This window comes from Alligator sinensis, unplaced genomic scaffold, assembly GCF_000455745.1.
Source record: "Alligator sinensis unplaced genomic scaffold, ASM45574v1 scaffold248_1, whole genome shotgun sequence".
NCBI classification, from domain to species: Eukaryota; Metazoa; Chordata; order Crocodylia; family Alligatoridae; genus Alligator; species Alligator sinensis.
This window is the reverse complement of record NW_005842130.1, coordinates 1163698-1183199: the sequence shown is the minus strand read 5'-3', so window position 1 is coordinate 1183199 and position 19502 is coordinate 1163698. Positions and strand designations below refer to the sequence as shown.

Here is a 19502-nt window from a genome sequence, read left to right as displayed (position 1 = left end):
AGCACCGCGCGGGCGGGCGCGGGCGCGGGGCCCGGCCGGCCGCAGCACTGCACGCAGGTCCGCACGCGGCGCCTCATGAAGGAGCTGCAGGACATCGCGCGCCTGAGCGACCGCTTCATCTCCGTGGAGCTGGTGGACGAGAGCCTCTTCGACTGGAACGTGAAGCTGCACCAGGTGGACAAGGACTCGGTGCTGTGGCAGGACATGAAGGAGACCAACACGGAGTTCATCCTGCTCAACCTCACCTTCCCCGACAACTTCCCCTTCTCGCCGCCCTTCATGCGGGTGCTCAGCCCCCGCCTGGAGAACGGCTACGTGCTGGACGGCGGGGCCATCTGCATGGAGCTGCTCACCCCCCGCGGCTGGTCCAGCGCCTACACGGTGGAGGCCGTCATGAGGCAGTTCGCCGCCAGCCTGGTCAAGGGGCAGGTAAGCGGGGGTGGTGGGCAGGCGGGTGGGGTGACCTTGGGGCGGGCGGGCAGGCAGGCGGTGCCAGGGGGCAGGGAGCCCCACCTGGCAGCCAGGCACCCCCCCACCCAAGCACACTGCCACACACACGCACTGCCCGGACTCAGTGCCTGCCCCTGTATCCTCTCCCGGGCTCATTCCCTGCCCCTGTGCCCCCTTCCGGGCTCAGTCCCTGCCCCTTTATCCCCTCCCGGGCTCATTCCCTGCCCCTTTGCCTGGCTCTGCCCTCATCTCCCCCCTTTGAAACCTATGCCCCTCACTCCTGGCCCTGTTTTGTCTCCACATTGTCCCGAGCCCTCGGTGATGTGCCCTCAGTGTGGTCCCCATCGCCAACAGATATCAACATCCAATCTATGAGCCACCGTCTGGTCTTGTCGCTCGGCGTGCGAATGCCATCTGCCCCCTTACAGCTCTGCTCAGTGGGCTTTGGCCCACAGTACAGAATGGCATAGCAAAAGGCCTCCTGAGGCGTACTCTGTTCTGTGTTGCCCCCATGCACTTGTTTTGAACCTCTGACCCTCGTTCCTTTCCCTGGGTTTCCTTTCTTATTTGCCCCACAAATTCAGCTGGCGCATACCCAATAGACCCCTCTGTTAACAGCGGGGGATGACCATTGCTCTGTGGGCAGAAGGCCCGCATTACCCATCTGTGTCCAATAGGCCTGCCCCCTCCACAGCCACACATACCCAGCCATCCAGCAGCCACCAGCTGGGGCATTGGTGAGGGATCCTTGTAGCACCTGGGCTTGGAGAGCTCCAGTGCCTTGTCCAGTCAACCCGCAGTACCTGCCCATGGCCTGAGTGCTGAACAGCTCTCTCAGACCTCCTGCTCCAGACTAATAAGGAATCGCTGCTTTTTTTTGTTTTTTTTTTTTTTAATTCTGCAGTAGGGTGGTAGTGATGAGAAGCTGGAGGATGTATGAGCTGGCACAATGGCATCCTACTTACTTTTAGGCAAGAAGCAGCAGCCTTGCTTAATGTGTGTCTCCCCCCGCCCTGAGCATCCTTGGTAGTGAGGTGCTTCATACGAGTCCTAATAAATAACTGCAAAAGTAATGCTGGTGAGATGTGCGTGGCCAGGCCTCCTCTGCATTCCTTACCGTGGACACTTTGCCCATTGGCCAGGGAAGGTGATTTTTCTGATCGTATGCTAAGCGTGTCCTTGAAACATTATCTTCTTTCTCAGGCGGCGCACACACTCACACAGGTCTATGTCTTATAACAGTAAAGGATGCAAACCATCCTGTCACTAGATCAGAGGGAAATAAATAGACTGGGTATGTTTTAGAGGGGGGGGAGGGAGGGTCTTAAGTTTAATTATTACATTATTGCTATAGCAGCACTCAACATTCAAAGCAGTAGGACTGCTTGCTGGAGGAGGAGTAAGGGCTTCATAATCTGCTGCTGAAAGGAGATGCTTATTCAGATCATTTTATTTGACCCCTGCCTGACCCTTTTGGGAATGACATTTCCACAGACCTCACCTTCTCTGACACTCTTTGACTCTGGGTTGGAGACTCCTTTACTTTAATCAGCTAGTACTGTAGTCTTTATTTCACTTGAGGTCAAGTTCTGTAGGTCACCCTGGGCTTTAAATAGGTGCCTATGAACAGAAGGAGAGGCTTAATGTATAATAGATTCAGAGTATATTAAATTTAAGTAGCTTCTGCCTTGTTATGTCTGTCTTTTTTTGTTCTGTTCATTTTTACAATAATCACGTTTCTCATTGTGTTTGAATAAGGATCAAGAAATATATAGTAACATTTTCCTATGATATGTTCCTTCTTTCAAATGAAAGGGAAAGAAAAGAAGATTTAAGGGTATAGTTTTAAGGGTATGAATACAACACCTCATAACATTTTAAATAAAATGCATAGATTAATAATCAGTTAAACATTAATCTTGAACACGCTCTAAATCTCCCATTATCTTCTCCCTTAGAAGATCTCTATGTAAAATTTTGGGTTTTTTCTGTTTGTAAAGGAAATATGATCTCTTCAAAGTGAATTCCTTTCATTTCTGTCACAAATAAATTTATTTGAGCTGTAAGAGTTTCTTAGGAGTTCTGCCAGCAATTTGAATTCAAATATTTAATATGAAAAAATCATTTGAGTAAAATTGGAAATATTTCTGGGATAAAATAAATGCTGTATTGAATGATTACCAATACAATAGGAAAGCAGTTGTAACGCTGACATTTGAAAGTCATATAATATGCATTACAAATAGAAAATGTTAACAATAATATATATTTGTCAAGTATAGTTTTGTAATCTGTGACGGATTACTGTTTTGTAATTGTACCCAGACACTGTGTAACGAGTCACATTTTTTGTATTTAGACATGTATTATATCATTTTGATTCTTTTGCAAAAGGCAGGCTGCATGACAGCTGAAGGTGCAATACCGATTTTAGAACTGTATTCCAATGTTTATATATTAAGTGTTATCTTCTCTTGGCCATTATCTTAATAGCAGATTATGTAACAGTAAGGCACACTGTAAAACTAACCACTGATCTTGCAAACCTAAACAGGGGTAATTCTTCTTAGGTTGCCATTAGTCTCATTGACTTCAGTGTGACTGTATGTCCAAATGACTCGTGTCCGATTAATCAGTTGATGTCCCTACAATGTTTAAATGCTAAATGTAATTGTTAAGAAGTAAGGGTTTGAAGCTTGGGACCCTTTCTCTGGACTAGAAATGACAGTGTATGTTGAAATGGCAGCTTCTAGTCTATAGTTCCATTGAGGGATTACAAAACTGTCATCATCCATGTCACAGTATGATAGCATCAGAATTCTTCATCAGGATTCATTAGCGTTGGAGTGACTCTTTGCTCGTGCATTAGCTCATGTTAGGCCTTATTCTTGCCTTCAGAGGAACTGCAGTGTATTGAGTGGGAACCTTTCTTTTGACCTTTAAGAGTTGGATCTGGCCTACACAGTGTCTACAGACTCAGATTCTTAAGCAGTGTTGTCAGTGTTGTCACAACAGTGTTGTGTTAAATGAAACTTTTTAAGATACAAATATATATATTTAAAAAGTTGTTATTGATTCCAATTTACACTCATTTATTGTTCAGAAGAAACAGGCATAGTTTGATCTCACAAATACTTATGCAGATGCACATTTTTACAATGGCTGCTTCTGGCTTTAAAGCTACTCAACTGTGTGGGGGCAGGATTAAGCCCTTAAAGAACATTTCCTCTTTTTCTGATGTTATCTTACTTTTTTCACTTTCACTAATTTGAACTCTACACCTGAATTTCTTGCTTCATCCCCTCTTCCTAGTAAATCCCACTTTCTGATACTTATCCGCTGTTCTAATGTTGCTCTATGTTCCTTCCTCTGAAGCACCAGGGACTCCCTTAACATGCTTTTGTTGAATTTTAAAATATATTAATATATTTCTTACATTAGGTTTTGTCAAGGCAGCAACTAAACCAAAGAGCCCTAAATGTTGAGCTAAACCCATCATACATGACAGAGTCCTAGTACCACTGTCAAGGTCCAAGAGTTTATATAATGTACTGTGAAAAGTTGCCCCGGATTAGAATTTAACATACGGTTTCTGAGCTAAGAAGCCCGTTTTTGTTTGTTTTTACTATATTTGTGTAAATCGTTTCAGCCACTCTTAGTACTGCCTAATGTTAAGCATGCATAGGCTCAGCTACTGCAGTGAAGCCAGTGGGAGCTTTGCCAATGATTGATGAATTTAAGAACAGGCCTTTGCCTCATTGGCCCTGATCTTCCCTTTATTTAAGCATAGAAGTAAACCCATTGAAGGACTGGAAGCTTAAACTTTAAGACCACTTTTGGTTATCATTTTGCTTTGTTTCAGAAAAAAGCATGCAAGATTTTCCAAGCTAATAAATATATATTTTTACTGGACCAGGTAGGAAAATGCAGTGAACAGATTTTGAGATCAGGTGTGATCCTGCAACTCAAAGAATTTATATTTTACTGCCTCAACCAAATTACCATTTATTTTTTTCACCAAATATTAAAACATTGCTGTGAGAAAGATTTAACAGCAATTACTGTGCTGCATTCAAAAGGATTTTAGTAGTTGAGGCATGCATATTTAAGACATGCTGCAGGAGCAGTCATATTGGGCTCTTACTCCACATGTACAGCATAGTATTGAGATTATACAATGATGGCCTTTTTAGCATACACATTAATATTGACATGAGAGGGGTTATTAAAATGAATCATGTTATTATCCAAAGACTATCAAAGAATCTCATACATTTACAATGAGGTCTTTCATTTAAAAAATTGTTAAAAACAGAGGGATGTTTGTGTAAAACATTTGTTGGAGATTGACCAGACCCTTCACATTAAAGTTATAAATTCCACAGGAAAAGAAATTCAGATCTATTGACTCTGACCTTTTCTTAACTCCAGGAATTTTTGTTCCGTGATAACAGTATATATGATATGTAAAATATAGGGCTCAGTCTTTCTTCTAGGGATGCTGATGGCCAAATTCCATTAACTGGAATAGGAGTCAACTTGAACCCTTTGCTAAACACATTGTTGTGAGGAGTTAGTTGCCACTGACCCATATGAAGGAAAATGCACTCATTGCTAGAGCTCGACATTATTGGTAGTGACGGGAAGGGATGGCAAATATTTTACTCATTGAAAATGTAGTTTTGTGGTAACCCAAAGTATCCATGAATTAAAAAAAAGACTGTCAAAACAGTTCATCTTGGTATTTCAGAAAAGAAGCATTTTGATTTTGGAGCTGGGTTCTCAAGGGGACACAGGTGCCATTCAGATCCCTGAGGAGAAGGAGGAGCCTTCCCCTGTGCCCTGTGCTTGAACCCTGCAACTCAGTGTTTAAAGCACTCACCTTAGCAGTGGAGAAGACCTAGTTTGAATCCCTTCTCTGCCTGGATCAAAGCAGGGAATTGCGCATGGGTCTTCCACCTCTCAGGAATAGTAGTAGGGTATGTTAGGGTGGGTCTTTCTCCTTATCTGTCGGAGCAGGGGCTAGTACCAAATGTCTATCCTGACCTGTGAGTTACTGACTCACTTTCATGCTAGCCCAGGGACTATTTAATGATTTTTAACAAAGTGGAACAGGAAAGACTGAGACATGCATCCCCTACCTTCCCCTAGTGTTGTAAATGGCATTAATCCCAATAGCATGCCTATGATTGCTCTGGGGTCATTCTCAATGGCTGATCTGAAGCATACAAGAGACTGAGCCTATGAATGGGAGCAAGTGATTCCATGTGCTTGCAGACATCCCAGATGGAACATGATCCTGTTACAGTGCTGACATGCCCAAAGTCCCCTGGTGAATCTGGTCTTTTCTCTCTACATTTCCTTTGCTTTGCTTTGCATAATAATAATAGTAGTAGTAGTAGTAGTAGTAGTAATAAATACTACTAATAATAGCCTAAGAATGAAAACAAATGTTGTGTTTCAAATTAAGTGGATCTTTTTGGGGGTATTTGCCCACAAAACTATAACACCAACTATTTACTCATTTCTACTCAGCACCTCACAAAAAAATCTTGGCACCACTCAGGGTTGGGGCTATATTCTCTGTCTTAACCCTGATTCTCGCTTCTAAAAGATTATGAAGTCCTTAATGAAACTTCAGCATGGGTCTTAAGATGACAACAGTGACAGTACCCTTGGTTCTTGGTGCATCTGTTGGTATGGCACTCCTAGTCCTGAACAGAACATTTGTTTGTTTTCTTGATGGCAGTGGTCTTCCTTGAACAAACAAAAGTGTTTCTGTCTATACCTCAGGGTCTCACTTCTAGAAGTTGAACATGGAGTATTAGTACATATTAGTAGGTGAATGGAAGACTCTTTAAAATGCTTCCCAATTGTCTGACTTTTAAAATACAAATTAAAAATTATTCTAGAATAATAACTGTTGTCTTCACAATATTAATTTCCAGTATTCACTGAATAAATGAAATTTGAACAGTACCAGTTAGTAAGGAAAAAGTAGATCTACTATAGCTCACATTTAGTTCATAATACAAGCCATGACTGAGATCAGCATCAACGTTTGAGAGGATATGCCTTTCTTGGAACTTGAAAACAATCATCTAAAAATAATTATTCTTCAAAATGTATCTAGAAACAGTGCTTATTACTGTAAAAGTCAGTAGTCTACTGAATTTGCCATTTTGGAAGCACCGTGAATTCCCTAGTGGATAATCAGATAAAATAAAGAATATCCCTAAGGCTCAGCAAGAGGATTTTAAACCCTTAAATCTACTGAACTAAACACCTATAATTTATATTTAGAAGAAAATGAGCATAGCTTTTTGTAGGGAACTAACAGAGAGTTGAAAAGTTGTTTCCCCTCCCTTTCCCCCTTTTTTTCTATATGCTGCAAATACAAAAATGGTTCTCCATAAAAGGTGAAATGAACCCATGTTATTTCACAATATAGAGGAAGTACTTTACTTTCTTTTGGTAGAAGGGTGAAAGAAGGCAAGAGTATGCATGTGACTATGGAAATGATAAATCAGGAACTGGCCATCTTTTGGAAGAATTGCTGAAGTTGTTGTATCTGATTGCTCCAGGTCTCCTAGACTAGATGAGTAATACTCGTGCTTTGTCCTGCCTTTTTGCGAGTCACTGTGTTCTCTTCCTGAGTATTGAGGACAAAACTGTTAAGTATAATAACCATCTAACTGATGACTCTGCAAGCTTAGCATCTTTAAGTCTACCCATGCTGGGAAAAAATCTGGACTTGTTCTTATATCAAGTAGGACAAGCATGAGTTTGCTGTTGGTACTCAATATCCTAAAAATAGGACGAAAACTTAGCTGACAGTGTTCTCATGTTTGTAAATCTCTATTAACGCTCAGTTGATTTAATCTGATAAAACCAGGATGTGTGTTTTTGGTTGTTTTTCCCTACTTGAAACTTCATTTCCTTTAGGGTCGTGTCTTAAATTCAGGCTTAAGATATAAATGGTTAATATTTACAATTAAGATCATGATGTAACCATCAAAATATAGTTGATTTCAACAACGTATAGATTTCTAATAAAGGTTGATAGAAAATCATTACTAACTGTTTCTATTTTAAAAATAGTACCCATCACACCTGACTGTGTATGCATACTTAACACATTAATGAATTTTGTCTTATTAAAATTAAATACATCTGGGCATTAATTTTATTACACGTACCCAAAATATCTCCTAACTTCACCCCCACAAGAAAAAAACTTGAGGAAACAGATGGGCTTTATGCTGGGTCCCAAAGGTTGACAGACTCCAGCTCTTGCTGTTCTGAACAGCAGAAGTGAATTTCTAATCTGTGGGACTTCACCAATCTCCAAGAGGTTGGCATGGACCCATTGGCCAACTGCCTCAGTGGTGCATGGGGAGCATGGCAATGTTTACCAACTCCAGGGTCAAGTCATAGTGGGTTTTCTCAATTCAATCTAGTTTGTGTTTGCTTTTTATCAATTGTCTGTATATCCTGGGGTGCCCTAAGTAAATGAATCCACGTATTGGACAGGAGCACTTATTTGTGGCTGGTAGCTCCATGGAGTAGTTTACAAGACAGTCAAAAGTGACAAAGGCAGTGTGCGCACGTCACATGAAAGGATGTGATCTCTAGGCAGTCAGGGTATTAAATAATCGAACTTAGCTACCTGAAGAAAATCTGTTAGCCATCTGAGCTGTATTTTTCCCCCCCACAATTTGATACTCCCATTTTAAACCTGAATGTTATGTGAGCTTTATTTGCACCATTGAGTTGTTGGGAAATGATGTATAGTCTGAAAAAACAACATTGTTCATGTGCACTCCAATATGGTGTTGTCCTGAATATAGAAGGTATTATTATGCAAATGTATTTTAGAAAGGGGAGTGAAGACACAGGGATTCCAACTCACTGAGCTAGGAGGATGTTTTAATTCTTTTAAACAGCAGGAAGAAAATAATTTCCTTTGCTTTAGCCCTTCAAAGCACACAAAAGACAAAATGTTCTTAAAAATTATGAAACAGTCTCCGGTAGCACCATATTGTTAAAAACAATTATCAAATTAGTAAAATCACTAAAATTGGAGGGGAGAAATTACTACTTTTAAAACATATTTTTCTGGCAAGTAGAGGCAATATTTTCTTGTGGCACTTGGTTGATCTCCTGAATAGATTATTTATTTTCTAGAAACATCTGATTTGAGTAATAACATTCACTGGAGTCAATATGAGCTCAATCCTTCCTGCCACTCACTTCAGTGGGGCTATTTACTTGAGTGAGACAGAGAAACTTAGCTTCTTTGTCACATATTCAGGAGAGGTTCTCAATCAGTTTAATTGGCCATACAATCTCACCTTTTCTGTGCTAAGAGGGGGATGATACCACCCACCCGCCAGACCCACTCAGTCCTCCCCCACCCTACCTCCTCTTCCATACCAGTCACAGAGCATCTTGTGTTGGGGCTGTTGAAAGTGGGAACACTGCCATTAGGCAGCCGAGTCCCCTTTCCTTATGGAAAGGAGTGACCAAGTACAGAGGGTCATAGACATAGAGTTGCACCTCTGTCTTCACTCTGGCAAAGCTACTGTTGATTGCAGTAAGTGGTTTATCCAGGTAAAAGCTGAGTGGAAATTGAGCAGGGCCTAATAGCGTGGCCCCAAACGTATAACGCATAGAGCGTACAAAGGATCAAACTATCCTAATTTGAAATGCCAGCTTGTTGGTGAATGGCCTTGTGATATTGTGCAGTCTGTCATCTTGGGGCCAGTCCAACTCAGCCCTAAAATGGGGTAGATCATTGTCCTCCATGAATTGTGCACATCCTAACAGGATGCCCCACTGACTTTTGTGGAAGCTGAGGGCACTCAACACCTTGCAGGATCAACCCCTCTCATGCTGTGAAGGTAAACTGGCCTGACTGAACAAGCAGGTAAAATCTGAACCCTGTTCAGGTCAGCTTGCCAGGAATCTACTTTTTTGTCTTGTTACCATGACAATAGCATGGAAAAAGACTTGTGTTAGAAGGAAAGAAGGGCATATCTTGATGGAAATAAATGTGCACTACACACTGTCTGCACAAACAAATGAGCAGCACCCATATTTTCGATGTCACAGTTATGATTGTTCCAAAGTAGGGCTGAGGCCTGTGCTCAGCATACAGCCATCCATTTGACAGCCAGGCAGCAAGGAACAACACATACAGACAAGTAGTGAGTACACAGATACATTTCTGCCCTCAGAAACCTTTGCACTATCTGTGCCTTCCTTCTGACTGCACTAAGAATGTTGTGGGCTTTATTATGGTGTCACAGCCTCAAACAAGGAATCCTATTCTTCATGAGTTTTCCAGTGTCCCTGGCACTCATGCAACCACTTGCTGATGGAATAGGAAATTGGTAAGCTAAGTCCAAAAGCTAATTCTGGGTCTAGGTGAAAATACACAAGAGGGAGAATGAGCAAGCATCTGCCCTAATTCACCAGACTCCTTAGAGCCTGCACCCTTTCCACTGTCAGTCTTCATGAGGTTAGGTGTGGCATAGGACCAGAGTTTATAGTGCTTGGTGTATTTACAGCAAACCTTAATTCTATTCAAGAATGAAGCATTGTCACCTTTATTTGTGGTCATAAAAATAAAGATTTGAATAATTGTGGAGAAGAAGATAATGATATCCAGCTAGATAATGATATTTAAGCACCCACTTTGAGCATTTTTAGAAAAATGACAGCAGATGTAATTAATTATTAGAATGGTACCAAGGATGTTGTTTTGGATCTAGAGCTAACCTGAGGTCATGAGAGCTAGGTTTAGTTTCCAGGTCTACCACAGACTTTCAAGTCATGTAATCTTTCAGTGTCCCCACTTCTCACCTCTAAAGTAAGGATCGTATTTCCTTCCTTAGAGGACTGGAGGACAAATTCATGAATATTTGCTTAGTGCTGTGCTACTACAGAAATGAAGGCTGTACAAGAAATTGCAAAGAGTGATTGCATAAAAGTGTTTATTTTCAAAGTGAATCTCTGACTAGATGGACACAAATTTGTGAAAATGGCAAAGAGGTAAAAGAAAGAAAAAAAAAAACCAGCCAGTCTGTGGACCTGATCTGGCCATCCGTCTGCAAGCAAATCTATCACTGACATTAGTGGGAGATTTTCTTGTATTAGGACTGCAGGAACAAGTCCAAAGTCTTAATCCCACAGGCTGTAAATCACTGACAAGAAATAAATGTAATAGGCAAAGAGAATTGATAAAAGGATTAATCTGTTGCAACATATTTATGCTTAATTGTATCTTCAGTCTTCGGGTAGAAGATATTTTCTGTTTCATTTTGCTGACCTGATACTAGCAGCCAGTGCAGAATAATAATAAAAAATTACCATGAGGGCACATACATGAGTCTATAGTTAACATTTTGAATGAGAGGATACTGGTCCCATTTTATTATAATTATATTATATTTTTAAAGTTTATAGTCACGGTACTTAAGTATTTTTTTAAGTGAAGGACTAATAGGGTTTAGCAAAACATAGGCTATGTCGGTGATATGAACACTTTTCAACAGTTAACCCTGCCCTGACTCCTCAGTTCCAGCTTGTACCAATGAAGCATTACTGCTGGTCTCTCTGAGGACCTCTCCTTCCCTATTTTCAATGCTCATAAAAAAATTCAAATGATGAAGTGTGGAGTAAACATTTTCCATAATAGAATAATTAATTAATGATGAACAGACATGAGAGAAATTATTTTTCTTAGATACCTGAATAAATGTGATGTGTTCAGTAAAGCCACATGACTAATAATATAATATCCAGTGAATGATTTTACAAAGTGATTTTTCCACTTGCTGGTGGTATATGAGACTATTGAGACCTTGTTTCCTGTAAAAAGCAGGAGTGGTATGGGAATTCTTGATTCCCCAAAGGAGAGAAGAGTCTGTTGTACACCTTGATGCCTTAAAACAGATCATGCAGGAAGTATTGTAGAAGTCAATAGGATTGCAGCCAGGAGGACTAGCTTTCAGGAATGACTGGGTCCCAGTTCAACCGGTTATTCCCAAAGGCACTTTGCTTTTTATAGTTTACCTTTTTGAGTCACAGACCTAGAGAAGATGGAGCATGTGCATAAAGGATCTCACCCCACATCTCCCCACCAGGCTCATGGAGCCTTCCATGGGTCAGTGATCCCTGATATTCACCACCCAAATCCACAGTCATTAAAGTTACTGTCTTTTGGTTGGTTGCACTTCTAGTTTCTCTGCACAGCTACAAATTAGAAGCTCCCTATTTTTCAAAGGCTTAATTTTTTTAAAAAGGCTGGGCAGCCTAGGAGAAATGAGATGTTCAAAAGAATGTTTAAATATTTGTATATTACTTTTGAAGTTCTGCCTCAGATGCTGCTTTTTGCTGTAAAACCTCCACCTGACTAAATTACATGGCCATCCAGCTTCACAAACAGAAGAACCAGCAATTCAGAAACTGTACCTTTGTTTTACTGGGGATCCAGAGGATTTGGGGGCACTTCTCCAGGACAGCCTCAGTGGTCAGACGTGCTTGTTTCTCTGTTGGGGCAAAATTGATCTCACGCTAAAGACCATAAGAGGGACTTCCATAAGATGGCCAGCTCAGGAGTTACCCTGAATGTCTTCAGCTGTACTAAAATCAGTCTTGGCAATGCCATTGGCTCAACACTTATGATGGGGGAAGGGAGTAGGATAGAAACCAGTGCATTGCTGTGTAGCTATCAGAAGGATTAAGAGAAATCAGGGTCTCCAGAACCACATTCAGCTGCTTTTGACTTGTGGTTGAGCAGGTATTCCTGGGTATTTGTGTTGACAAAGGCTACTGCATATAAACAGCTGACCATTAACAACTGTCCTATTGAAACTGAGGGCAGAATCCTATTTGGCCTAGTGGATAAAGTGCAGCTTGTGATAAACTCTGTTACCTAACTGTTATGTAGGAATGATTCTGTTTCCCCCTCTGGGTGTGAAATTGCGCCCCCCCGCTCCCCCCTCCCCTTTATAGGAATAGGAAGACATCTGCACATTTCTGGAAAGTGATCCTTTTCCTATCATGAGGGCATGTATGCACCCAGAGGGGGTAGCAGAATCACCCCTACCTTTGTATGGTTAATTCAGCTATTCTTGAGCTCTACTTTGGTCATTCACTAGGGGGAAAACAACTGTGCCTGACATTTCTCCCCTCTGCAGACCAATTCAAATTGTATTTCACAAGATGAACTTACTGAGTTTCACTTGCTTCCCTGGGCTATTTCCAGGTAGGAAGATATATGATCCATGGAAAACTTACTGTAGGAATTATAGAGCTGCAAATAACCACTTCTTGTATTGTTCAGAATCCATCGGTGCCTGTGCCAAAGAAAACATACTTGTTCTTTTACTTTATTGTATATATACTATACCAAAGGCCTCCCAGGGTTGGCCATGACATCCTCTGTTGGCTACTTAGCCTTTGCTTTACCCTGATCCTCCCCTTCTGTCCACTTGCCACACCTTGATGTACTTACACCTTTAAGGAAAGGGAAGCTGCCCCAGGGATTCCCAAGCAAGTTCTCATCCACTCCTGTCCTATTCCTGGGTCTAAGTTTGTTTTGGTTCTGGCCTTGAGCTCTGGCTCCCACCTCCACATTATTCCCAGGTACATAGTCCCTCCAGGGCACTGGACCCTCCTGATCCCCCGCAGGCATCCAACCTGTTCTGGTCCTGTCTCCATTCTCATTCTGTGCATGTAGTCCCTCCTGGGCACCAGACCCCTCTGGTCCCTCCCAGGCACTGAACCTTCTCTGGTCCCAGCTCTGTTCTACTCTCAAGTACTTGGACCCATACTGGTCCTTTCTCCCCCTTTCACCCAGGCTCTGGCCCTGCTCCTGGGCCTGTTGGGACCTCCTCCCCTGCTTAGTCCCTCCCAAACCTCCGGATGTTACCACAAGCTGTAATCTCCTAGATCTTCTTAAGAAGCTGCAGACATCCTACCCAGAAGATGTTCTCTCAGCAGCTTCCATGGCCAGACTACCTGCCCAGCTCAGGACTGGGCTTATATATTGCAAGCCTTCTGGGTCGTGTGGCTCCTGATTGTCCCACTGCCATACCCCCTGCCTGCTTCATCTGCAGCCAGCCTGCTCTTAAAATAACAGGAGCACCAAGCCTCCTGGTACATATACATACATGGAAAGTTTATAACACCTCATAAGCAGGTAGTTAATTATAAAACCTGCATTTAGGCAGGAAAAATATTTGCGTATTAAGCTTTTAAAATTGTGGTATAGCTGACAAAAGTCAGCTACTGGGCCAGTGCCATGGGGCTGTGAATCCAAGCACATGCTTTAATGTTCCATACCATGGAGACCACATGGAACATCTCTTTCAAGTCCATAAGGATTTTACTTCTTCATTTGTTTCACCATATTATCTAGAAAAGCCTGGCTATCTAAGGTCATTTGTGCAAAGGTATATAGTATATGGTATATAATGCTGGAGGTGCAGATCTGCTATCAGGACTCATGTAGCTTGTTCTGTGCTTGTAGTCTAGCCCAGAGTAAGGGGTTATATATTTTTGTACCGCCCAGGGAGAAGCATGGGATGGAGATGGTGACCTGAATGTCCCAGCTGATCTCCCTGATGCTCTGAGATGGGAGTATGATGCCATTGCTCCTACTTACGTTAGGGCTAAAGTTTAAGGTTTTCAGTATTTGGCTTTGGAAGCTCAGTGCTGGATTCCTTCCATGTCCAAAACTCTGATTCACTTCAGTACAAGGAATGCGGGATTGAGCTGCTGGTATCAAAGCCTATTACATGCTACAACACGTTAACATTAAGATCAGAATGAAAGCGTCTCCCAAGCCATGTTGAAATCCGGCTGTGCAAGATAAAATTTCATGCCTTCTTTTTAAAAAGTTTACAGCAGATGTTTGACAGAGGAGCTGAACAAACTGCCGCGTTGACTTTGGTTACCTACGATGACAGTTTTTGATGACAGGATTTGGTTGCACAGTTGCGGTGAATTCTGTAATGTGAGCTGAGGCTTCTTTATTTGTTACTTTTACTGTGTTTTGCAACAGGGTGGCTGCTGGGCAACTTGATAAGCCCCTTGGTGGGAAATCATCATATTATACAGAGTATCTGGTGTACTGAAAGCATTTTTATTATGTGCATGAAAGGAGATTCTGGTTCTGGCCCCTGCTACTGTCTTGCTGGTGGTTAGAGTACTTTGATGAATACAGAATTGTTGGGTTCAAACCCCATCTGGGTGAAGGGAGCCCAGAAGGGTTTCCTGCTACCTGAGCAAGTGCTTGGCTAAAGATGCCTATACCCATGGGTCCTACTCCTCCTGTACTTTTCCTCTCGTTAAACTTTTGGAGTTTTATACAGATTTAAGCATGTGCCCAAAGGATACTGTTCTGCCGCAGTGCTATGGCCATGATGCCACCTTCTGAGCATTTTCAGAAGGCAAGGGCAGGAAAAGTGCTGCTGCTCAAGGCCAACTAGAATCTAAACTGTGAATAAGTGCCAAATATAGCACCTACACTGCTATGTAAGTACCACTTGGGTGCATAAAGGTAAAATAGAATCTGGCCTTAGTCTTGGATGTTTCTAAGATGCTTTTAGACATCTAAGAGATTGCAGTAGGACCCAGGCTGGTAAATTTACATATAGTAAATTAAGTGTCTCCCAGAGGGACAGTTAATCGCTCAAACTTCTGGTTAGAGAAACAAAAGATGATAAAAAAATGGAATGCTTGTTCTTCTATGTGTTTCTTTATTTTAATTAGCTTGTCAATTAGATGTTTATGAACCTCATGAATGCCTGAAAGGAATGCATTCATATTTTAATATTACAGGCAAGCAGCTGATGTAATTTCTAGAAGCTAAAGTTGCTTTAAATTACTTTATAAAAAGCTTCCTTGTTTTTTGTGCTTTTAACTTTCATAGAACATTCTGATTGCATTTAATATAAAGTCAGCATCTTTCATTAGGACATAATGCATCAGAACTTTAGTTGTGCCAGTAGTCCTCAATCCTTACACATGAGGGTTGTAATTACTCACACAATTTGAGGTTTAAAGGACAGCGCTCTAGTATAGACATATCATAGGTGTGTGCATCAGAGACATGGCCTGTGCTCTCCATTTACAATGTGCTATTGCCAAAAAGTTCTTTCAGTTGTTACAATGTTTTGTTTTAGTAGCTCCAAGAAAGCGATGGGGCTGGTATTCAGGATGCCTGACTCTTCTCATTATGAGCATGTGCATACTGCCATTTTTCAAAGATACGAGTTTGAATGTTCAAAAACAGAAATTCAGGCAGATTTTCACAGGGATGGTAAACGCCCCTGACACAAAGACCAAATTCTAAGCCCCTGTTGCAAAGTGTGAGAGTGGTAGAAATTTTCAAAGGAAAAGCCTCAATAAGTGGGCAAAACTGTATGTGTGTTTTTTCTTCTCATTTCATTCTCAGAAATATTTGAACTCTTTTAGCTGGGATTTTGCAAAGAATATTAAACCTGCAGCACACCCAGCATGGAAAGTATCACTGGCTGAAGGTTGCAAAGTTACATGCAGCTGGGCAACCTTAATAGTAGGCAGTTTGTCAGCACCCTTGTCGCTGTTATATAAATCTTCTTTGAGACAATGGCAGCAAATTAGCAGAAAGGATTTCAGTAGGTCCCTGATGATGATTGTTTCTTTTTTATATGAATGTACTCTGTAGGGCATAATGTAGCCTGCGCAAGTCCAGCATAGCTGACAGAAGGCATTTTAAGAATATGTTTATCTATCTATTCTGTTTGCACATTTTCAAAATATAAGGATATCCATGTGTTTTCCTACCTAATTTCATAGCAGTTTGTCTTGTAGGGTAATATATGCACTGGAATCTAAACAATGCTAACTACAACTGCCAACATCATTTTAGAGGGTTCTTCAATAATCTGTACCAAATAATACATTGTTCTTCTCATCATTTCACAGCAGCAAATAGTTGCTGAAGGATAAGGCTGGCATATTTTCCAACTATAAAATAACCATTTCTAGGCATCTTTTATTATTATTGATTAATATTTGTGTTACCATGGTGATCAGGTGCTCTAATCATGAACTAGGACCCCATTTGTACTAGGTGCTGCACAAAAACAGGAAAAAAAGTCTTTGCCCCATATTGCTTACCATCTAAATATAAGACAATTAACAGGGGAATCTAATTCCTAGGGGCATTTCTGGAAGTTAAAAAGTGGAGCAGACTTATTGAGGTATGTTTCCTTAAAAAAACACCCAATTGGTAAGATTTGTAGAGCAGAGTGATGTCAAATTAGATCAGTTCCTATGGGAGAAGAGTGAAAGCTGTTGGACTCATTTTCTTCTAGACTCTGGATTTTCCTAGCTTCCTTAGTTTGTCTAAATCAAGCACTTTTCCTAGATGGGCTCCAATTGCAGGGAAAAGAATGAGGAAAAAATTATTTATAAAAACAGCTACCTGAATGTTACCTCTGCCTAATCAACCAATTAGAATTTACTTATTAATTTAAATGTATTTATTAGATTTACATGCCACCTTTCTAAAAAAATGGCTGGCTTACAATAAAAGAAAAAAACAAAATAAAATATCCAAAGAAGGCAGTGTAAGAAAACACTGCCCCCACCCCAAATACATTAGCATTAAAAAACAATCCATCCTATCCTCCATACTCCTGCTTTTGATGCCTTTTATTTGTGAGCATTTGGAAAAATGCACATAAAGCAATGCTTTCAATTTACCAGATACTCTGTATAATATGTTGATTTCCCTCCAAGAGGCTTATCAAGTTGCCCTGTCATCACCAAATGCTTAAATACTACCTTTTCTCAAATTGAAAACTAACATATGCTTGGAAAATACACCCATGCAGATTTTTGGTTAATAATACAATTTTACAATGTAAACTTTGCAATTCTCAGTTTTGCCATGTCAGCTGTAACAAAAGCTCCATCACTTGAAATGCATAACATACACCAGACTAAGCTTTGGAAACAATGGTGTATATAAGAGAAAAACATGCATTGATAAGGAAGTGTGAATGATCATCTAAAAAGAGCCTTTCCTGGTTTTATTTAATTAATTTAATGTAATTTTTAATAGCAAACCTGTATCAGAAACCTCCCTGAATTTTATTGTGAACCCTTTCATGAAAGGGTTGGCCTGACCTGACTCTTCAAATAACTCTCCATCCTAGCCTCATATTTTCAGTCTATAATCCTGATGATTGCATTTGTTTCTGCTCTGGTCACGTTGCTTTAATATTTCAGATACCGTAATGAAACTGCATGAGATGAAACTTGAACAGTACACTCCTGAATTTGTCAACTATATGCATCATTTGTACATAGAACATTAGAAATTAAGTGCCAAAAATTAGTCTCAAGTAATTTAAAGACTTCAGACAAAGCATCACAGCTCAGAGAAGAATAGATTATCCAACAGTTTTTTAAAGACTGAAGTACATTAATAAAATAAACTTACATGGGCAGGCAACCACATTTAAAATGAGTTTTCAGTTAATTTTCATATAATTCCTAGTACAATGGAGCCCTGGGGTTCCTAGGTGCTAGCTCAGTGCAAATAATAGATAATAATCATAAAATAGGAAGTCAGATTCAATCCAGTTCCTGTTCAAATAGACACTCTCCTGCTGATTTCAGTGGAAGCAGGTTCAAGCCCACTTCTTATTCCTTGATTTGTGTATTTTTCTACGTTATACATTCCTGAATATATTCCTAATATGGATCACATTTTAATACAAGATCAACTCCCTGTTTGCTCTCCTAGGCACCCCTGCATCTAAAGCAAAGATTTAAGTTAAAATTATTACTAAGAAAATATTATGGTCTTTTTTCCCCCAGTGGTCAGCAATCATAATTTGAAAACTGCTGGTCTGTGGCTATTAAAATTAGTTTAGCCTTTTTTGAGATGTTGACCTGGGGGGAGAGGGATTGTTTGTGAATTTTCTACTTTTATGCACTTGTTTTTTTTTCCCTCTGAAGGCAAGTACTTGTTCATAGTTATCAGTTGCATTTAAATGGGGCTGTCAATTCTCAATTTAAATTACTAGTAATTGGGAAAGGCAGCAAGAAGTGCAGATTACCAATAAACATTAGATGTTATGATACACAACACTTCAATCTTTTTCTCTCCCACTAAAAATTATTTCTTCACTAACAATTTTCATGTTCTGTCAGTCAAGTGAAAGTGAATATCATAGGGTTGACAGATGGGGGCGAAATAGAGAAAATGGAAAAATGAAACAAAAGAAACTATATCTGAGATTTCAGGAAATAATATAACAGGAGGCCTCAGGTGCTTCTACACTAATGCTCATAGTATGGGGAACAAGCAGGAGGAACTGTGCCTCCTGATTGTGAATAAGAACCCAGACTTAGTAGGGTTCACAGAAACCTGGTAAGACCCTACCTACGACTGGGCGGTGGACATTTGGGGATACATCCTATATAGAAGAGACAGGACAGAGAGGAAAGGTGGGGGGGTTGTGCTCTATGTCAAAGAGCACCTCACATCATCAGGGATTAGCTTCTGGTTAGAGGAGGGTCAGGCAGAGGCACTATGGGTCAAACTACAAGGGGGGGCGTGGTGAAAGGGACCTTACGGTGGGTGTCTACTACAGACCACCCAACCAGGGGGAAGAGCTGGACCAGGACTTCTCCAGTCAGCTTATGGAGGCAGTTAGGTCAAGGGATGTTATTGTCATGGGTGACCTAAACTACCCAGACATTTGCTGGGAGGAGCAGACAGCCAGGTCTGACCGCTTGCGTAGATTCCTGGCTGTATTACAGGACCTTCACCTTATCCAGGAGGTGCACAGCCCCACTAGGGGTAACACCTTGCTGGACCTGGTCCTGGCCACGGGGGATGACCTAGTGAGGGGTCTGCAGGTCCTTGACCACCTGGGCAATAGCGATCATCACCTGCTGGATTTCATTATCCAACGCAGGGCATCAAGGGCTCGCACCAAGGCTAAAGCCCTTGACTTCAGAAGGGCCAACTTCAATGA

The 19502-nt window shown here is 41.0% G+C and overlaps 1 protein-coding gene across 1 annotated transcript in view; it reads left to right on the top strand.

Moving 5' to 3' along the window:
* The first annotated feature begins 6 nt into the window (after nt 1-6).
* The window catches only part of UBE2QL1 (ubiquitin conjugating enzyme E2 Q family like 1), a 29169-nt gene continuing 9673 nt past the window's right edge, over nt 7-19502 (top strand). Inside the window, exon 1 of the mRNA XM_006025016.3 lies at nt 7-429. Coding sequence (XP_006025078.1) covers nt 76-429 — 354 coding nt within the window. The 5' untranslated portion in view covers nt 7-75. The remainder of the gene's footprint in view (nt 430-19502) is intronic.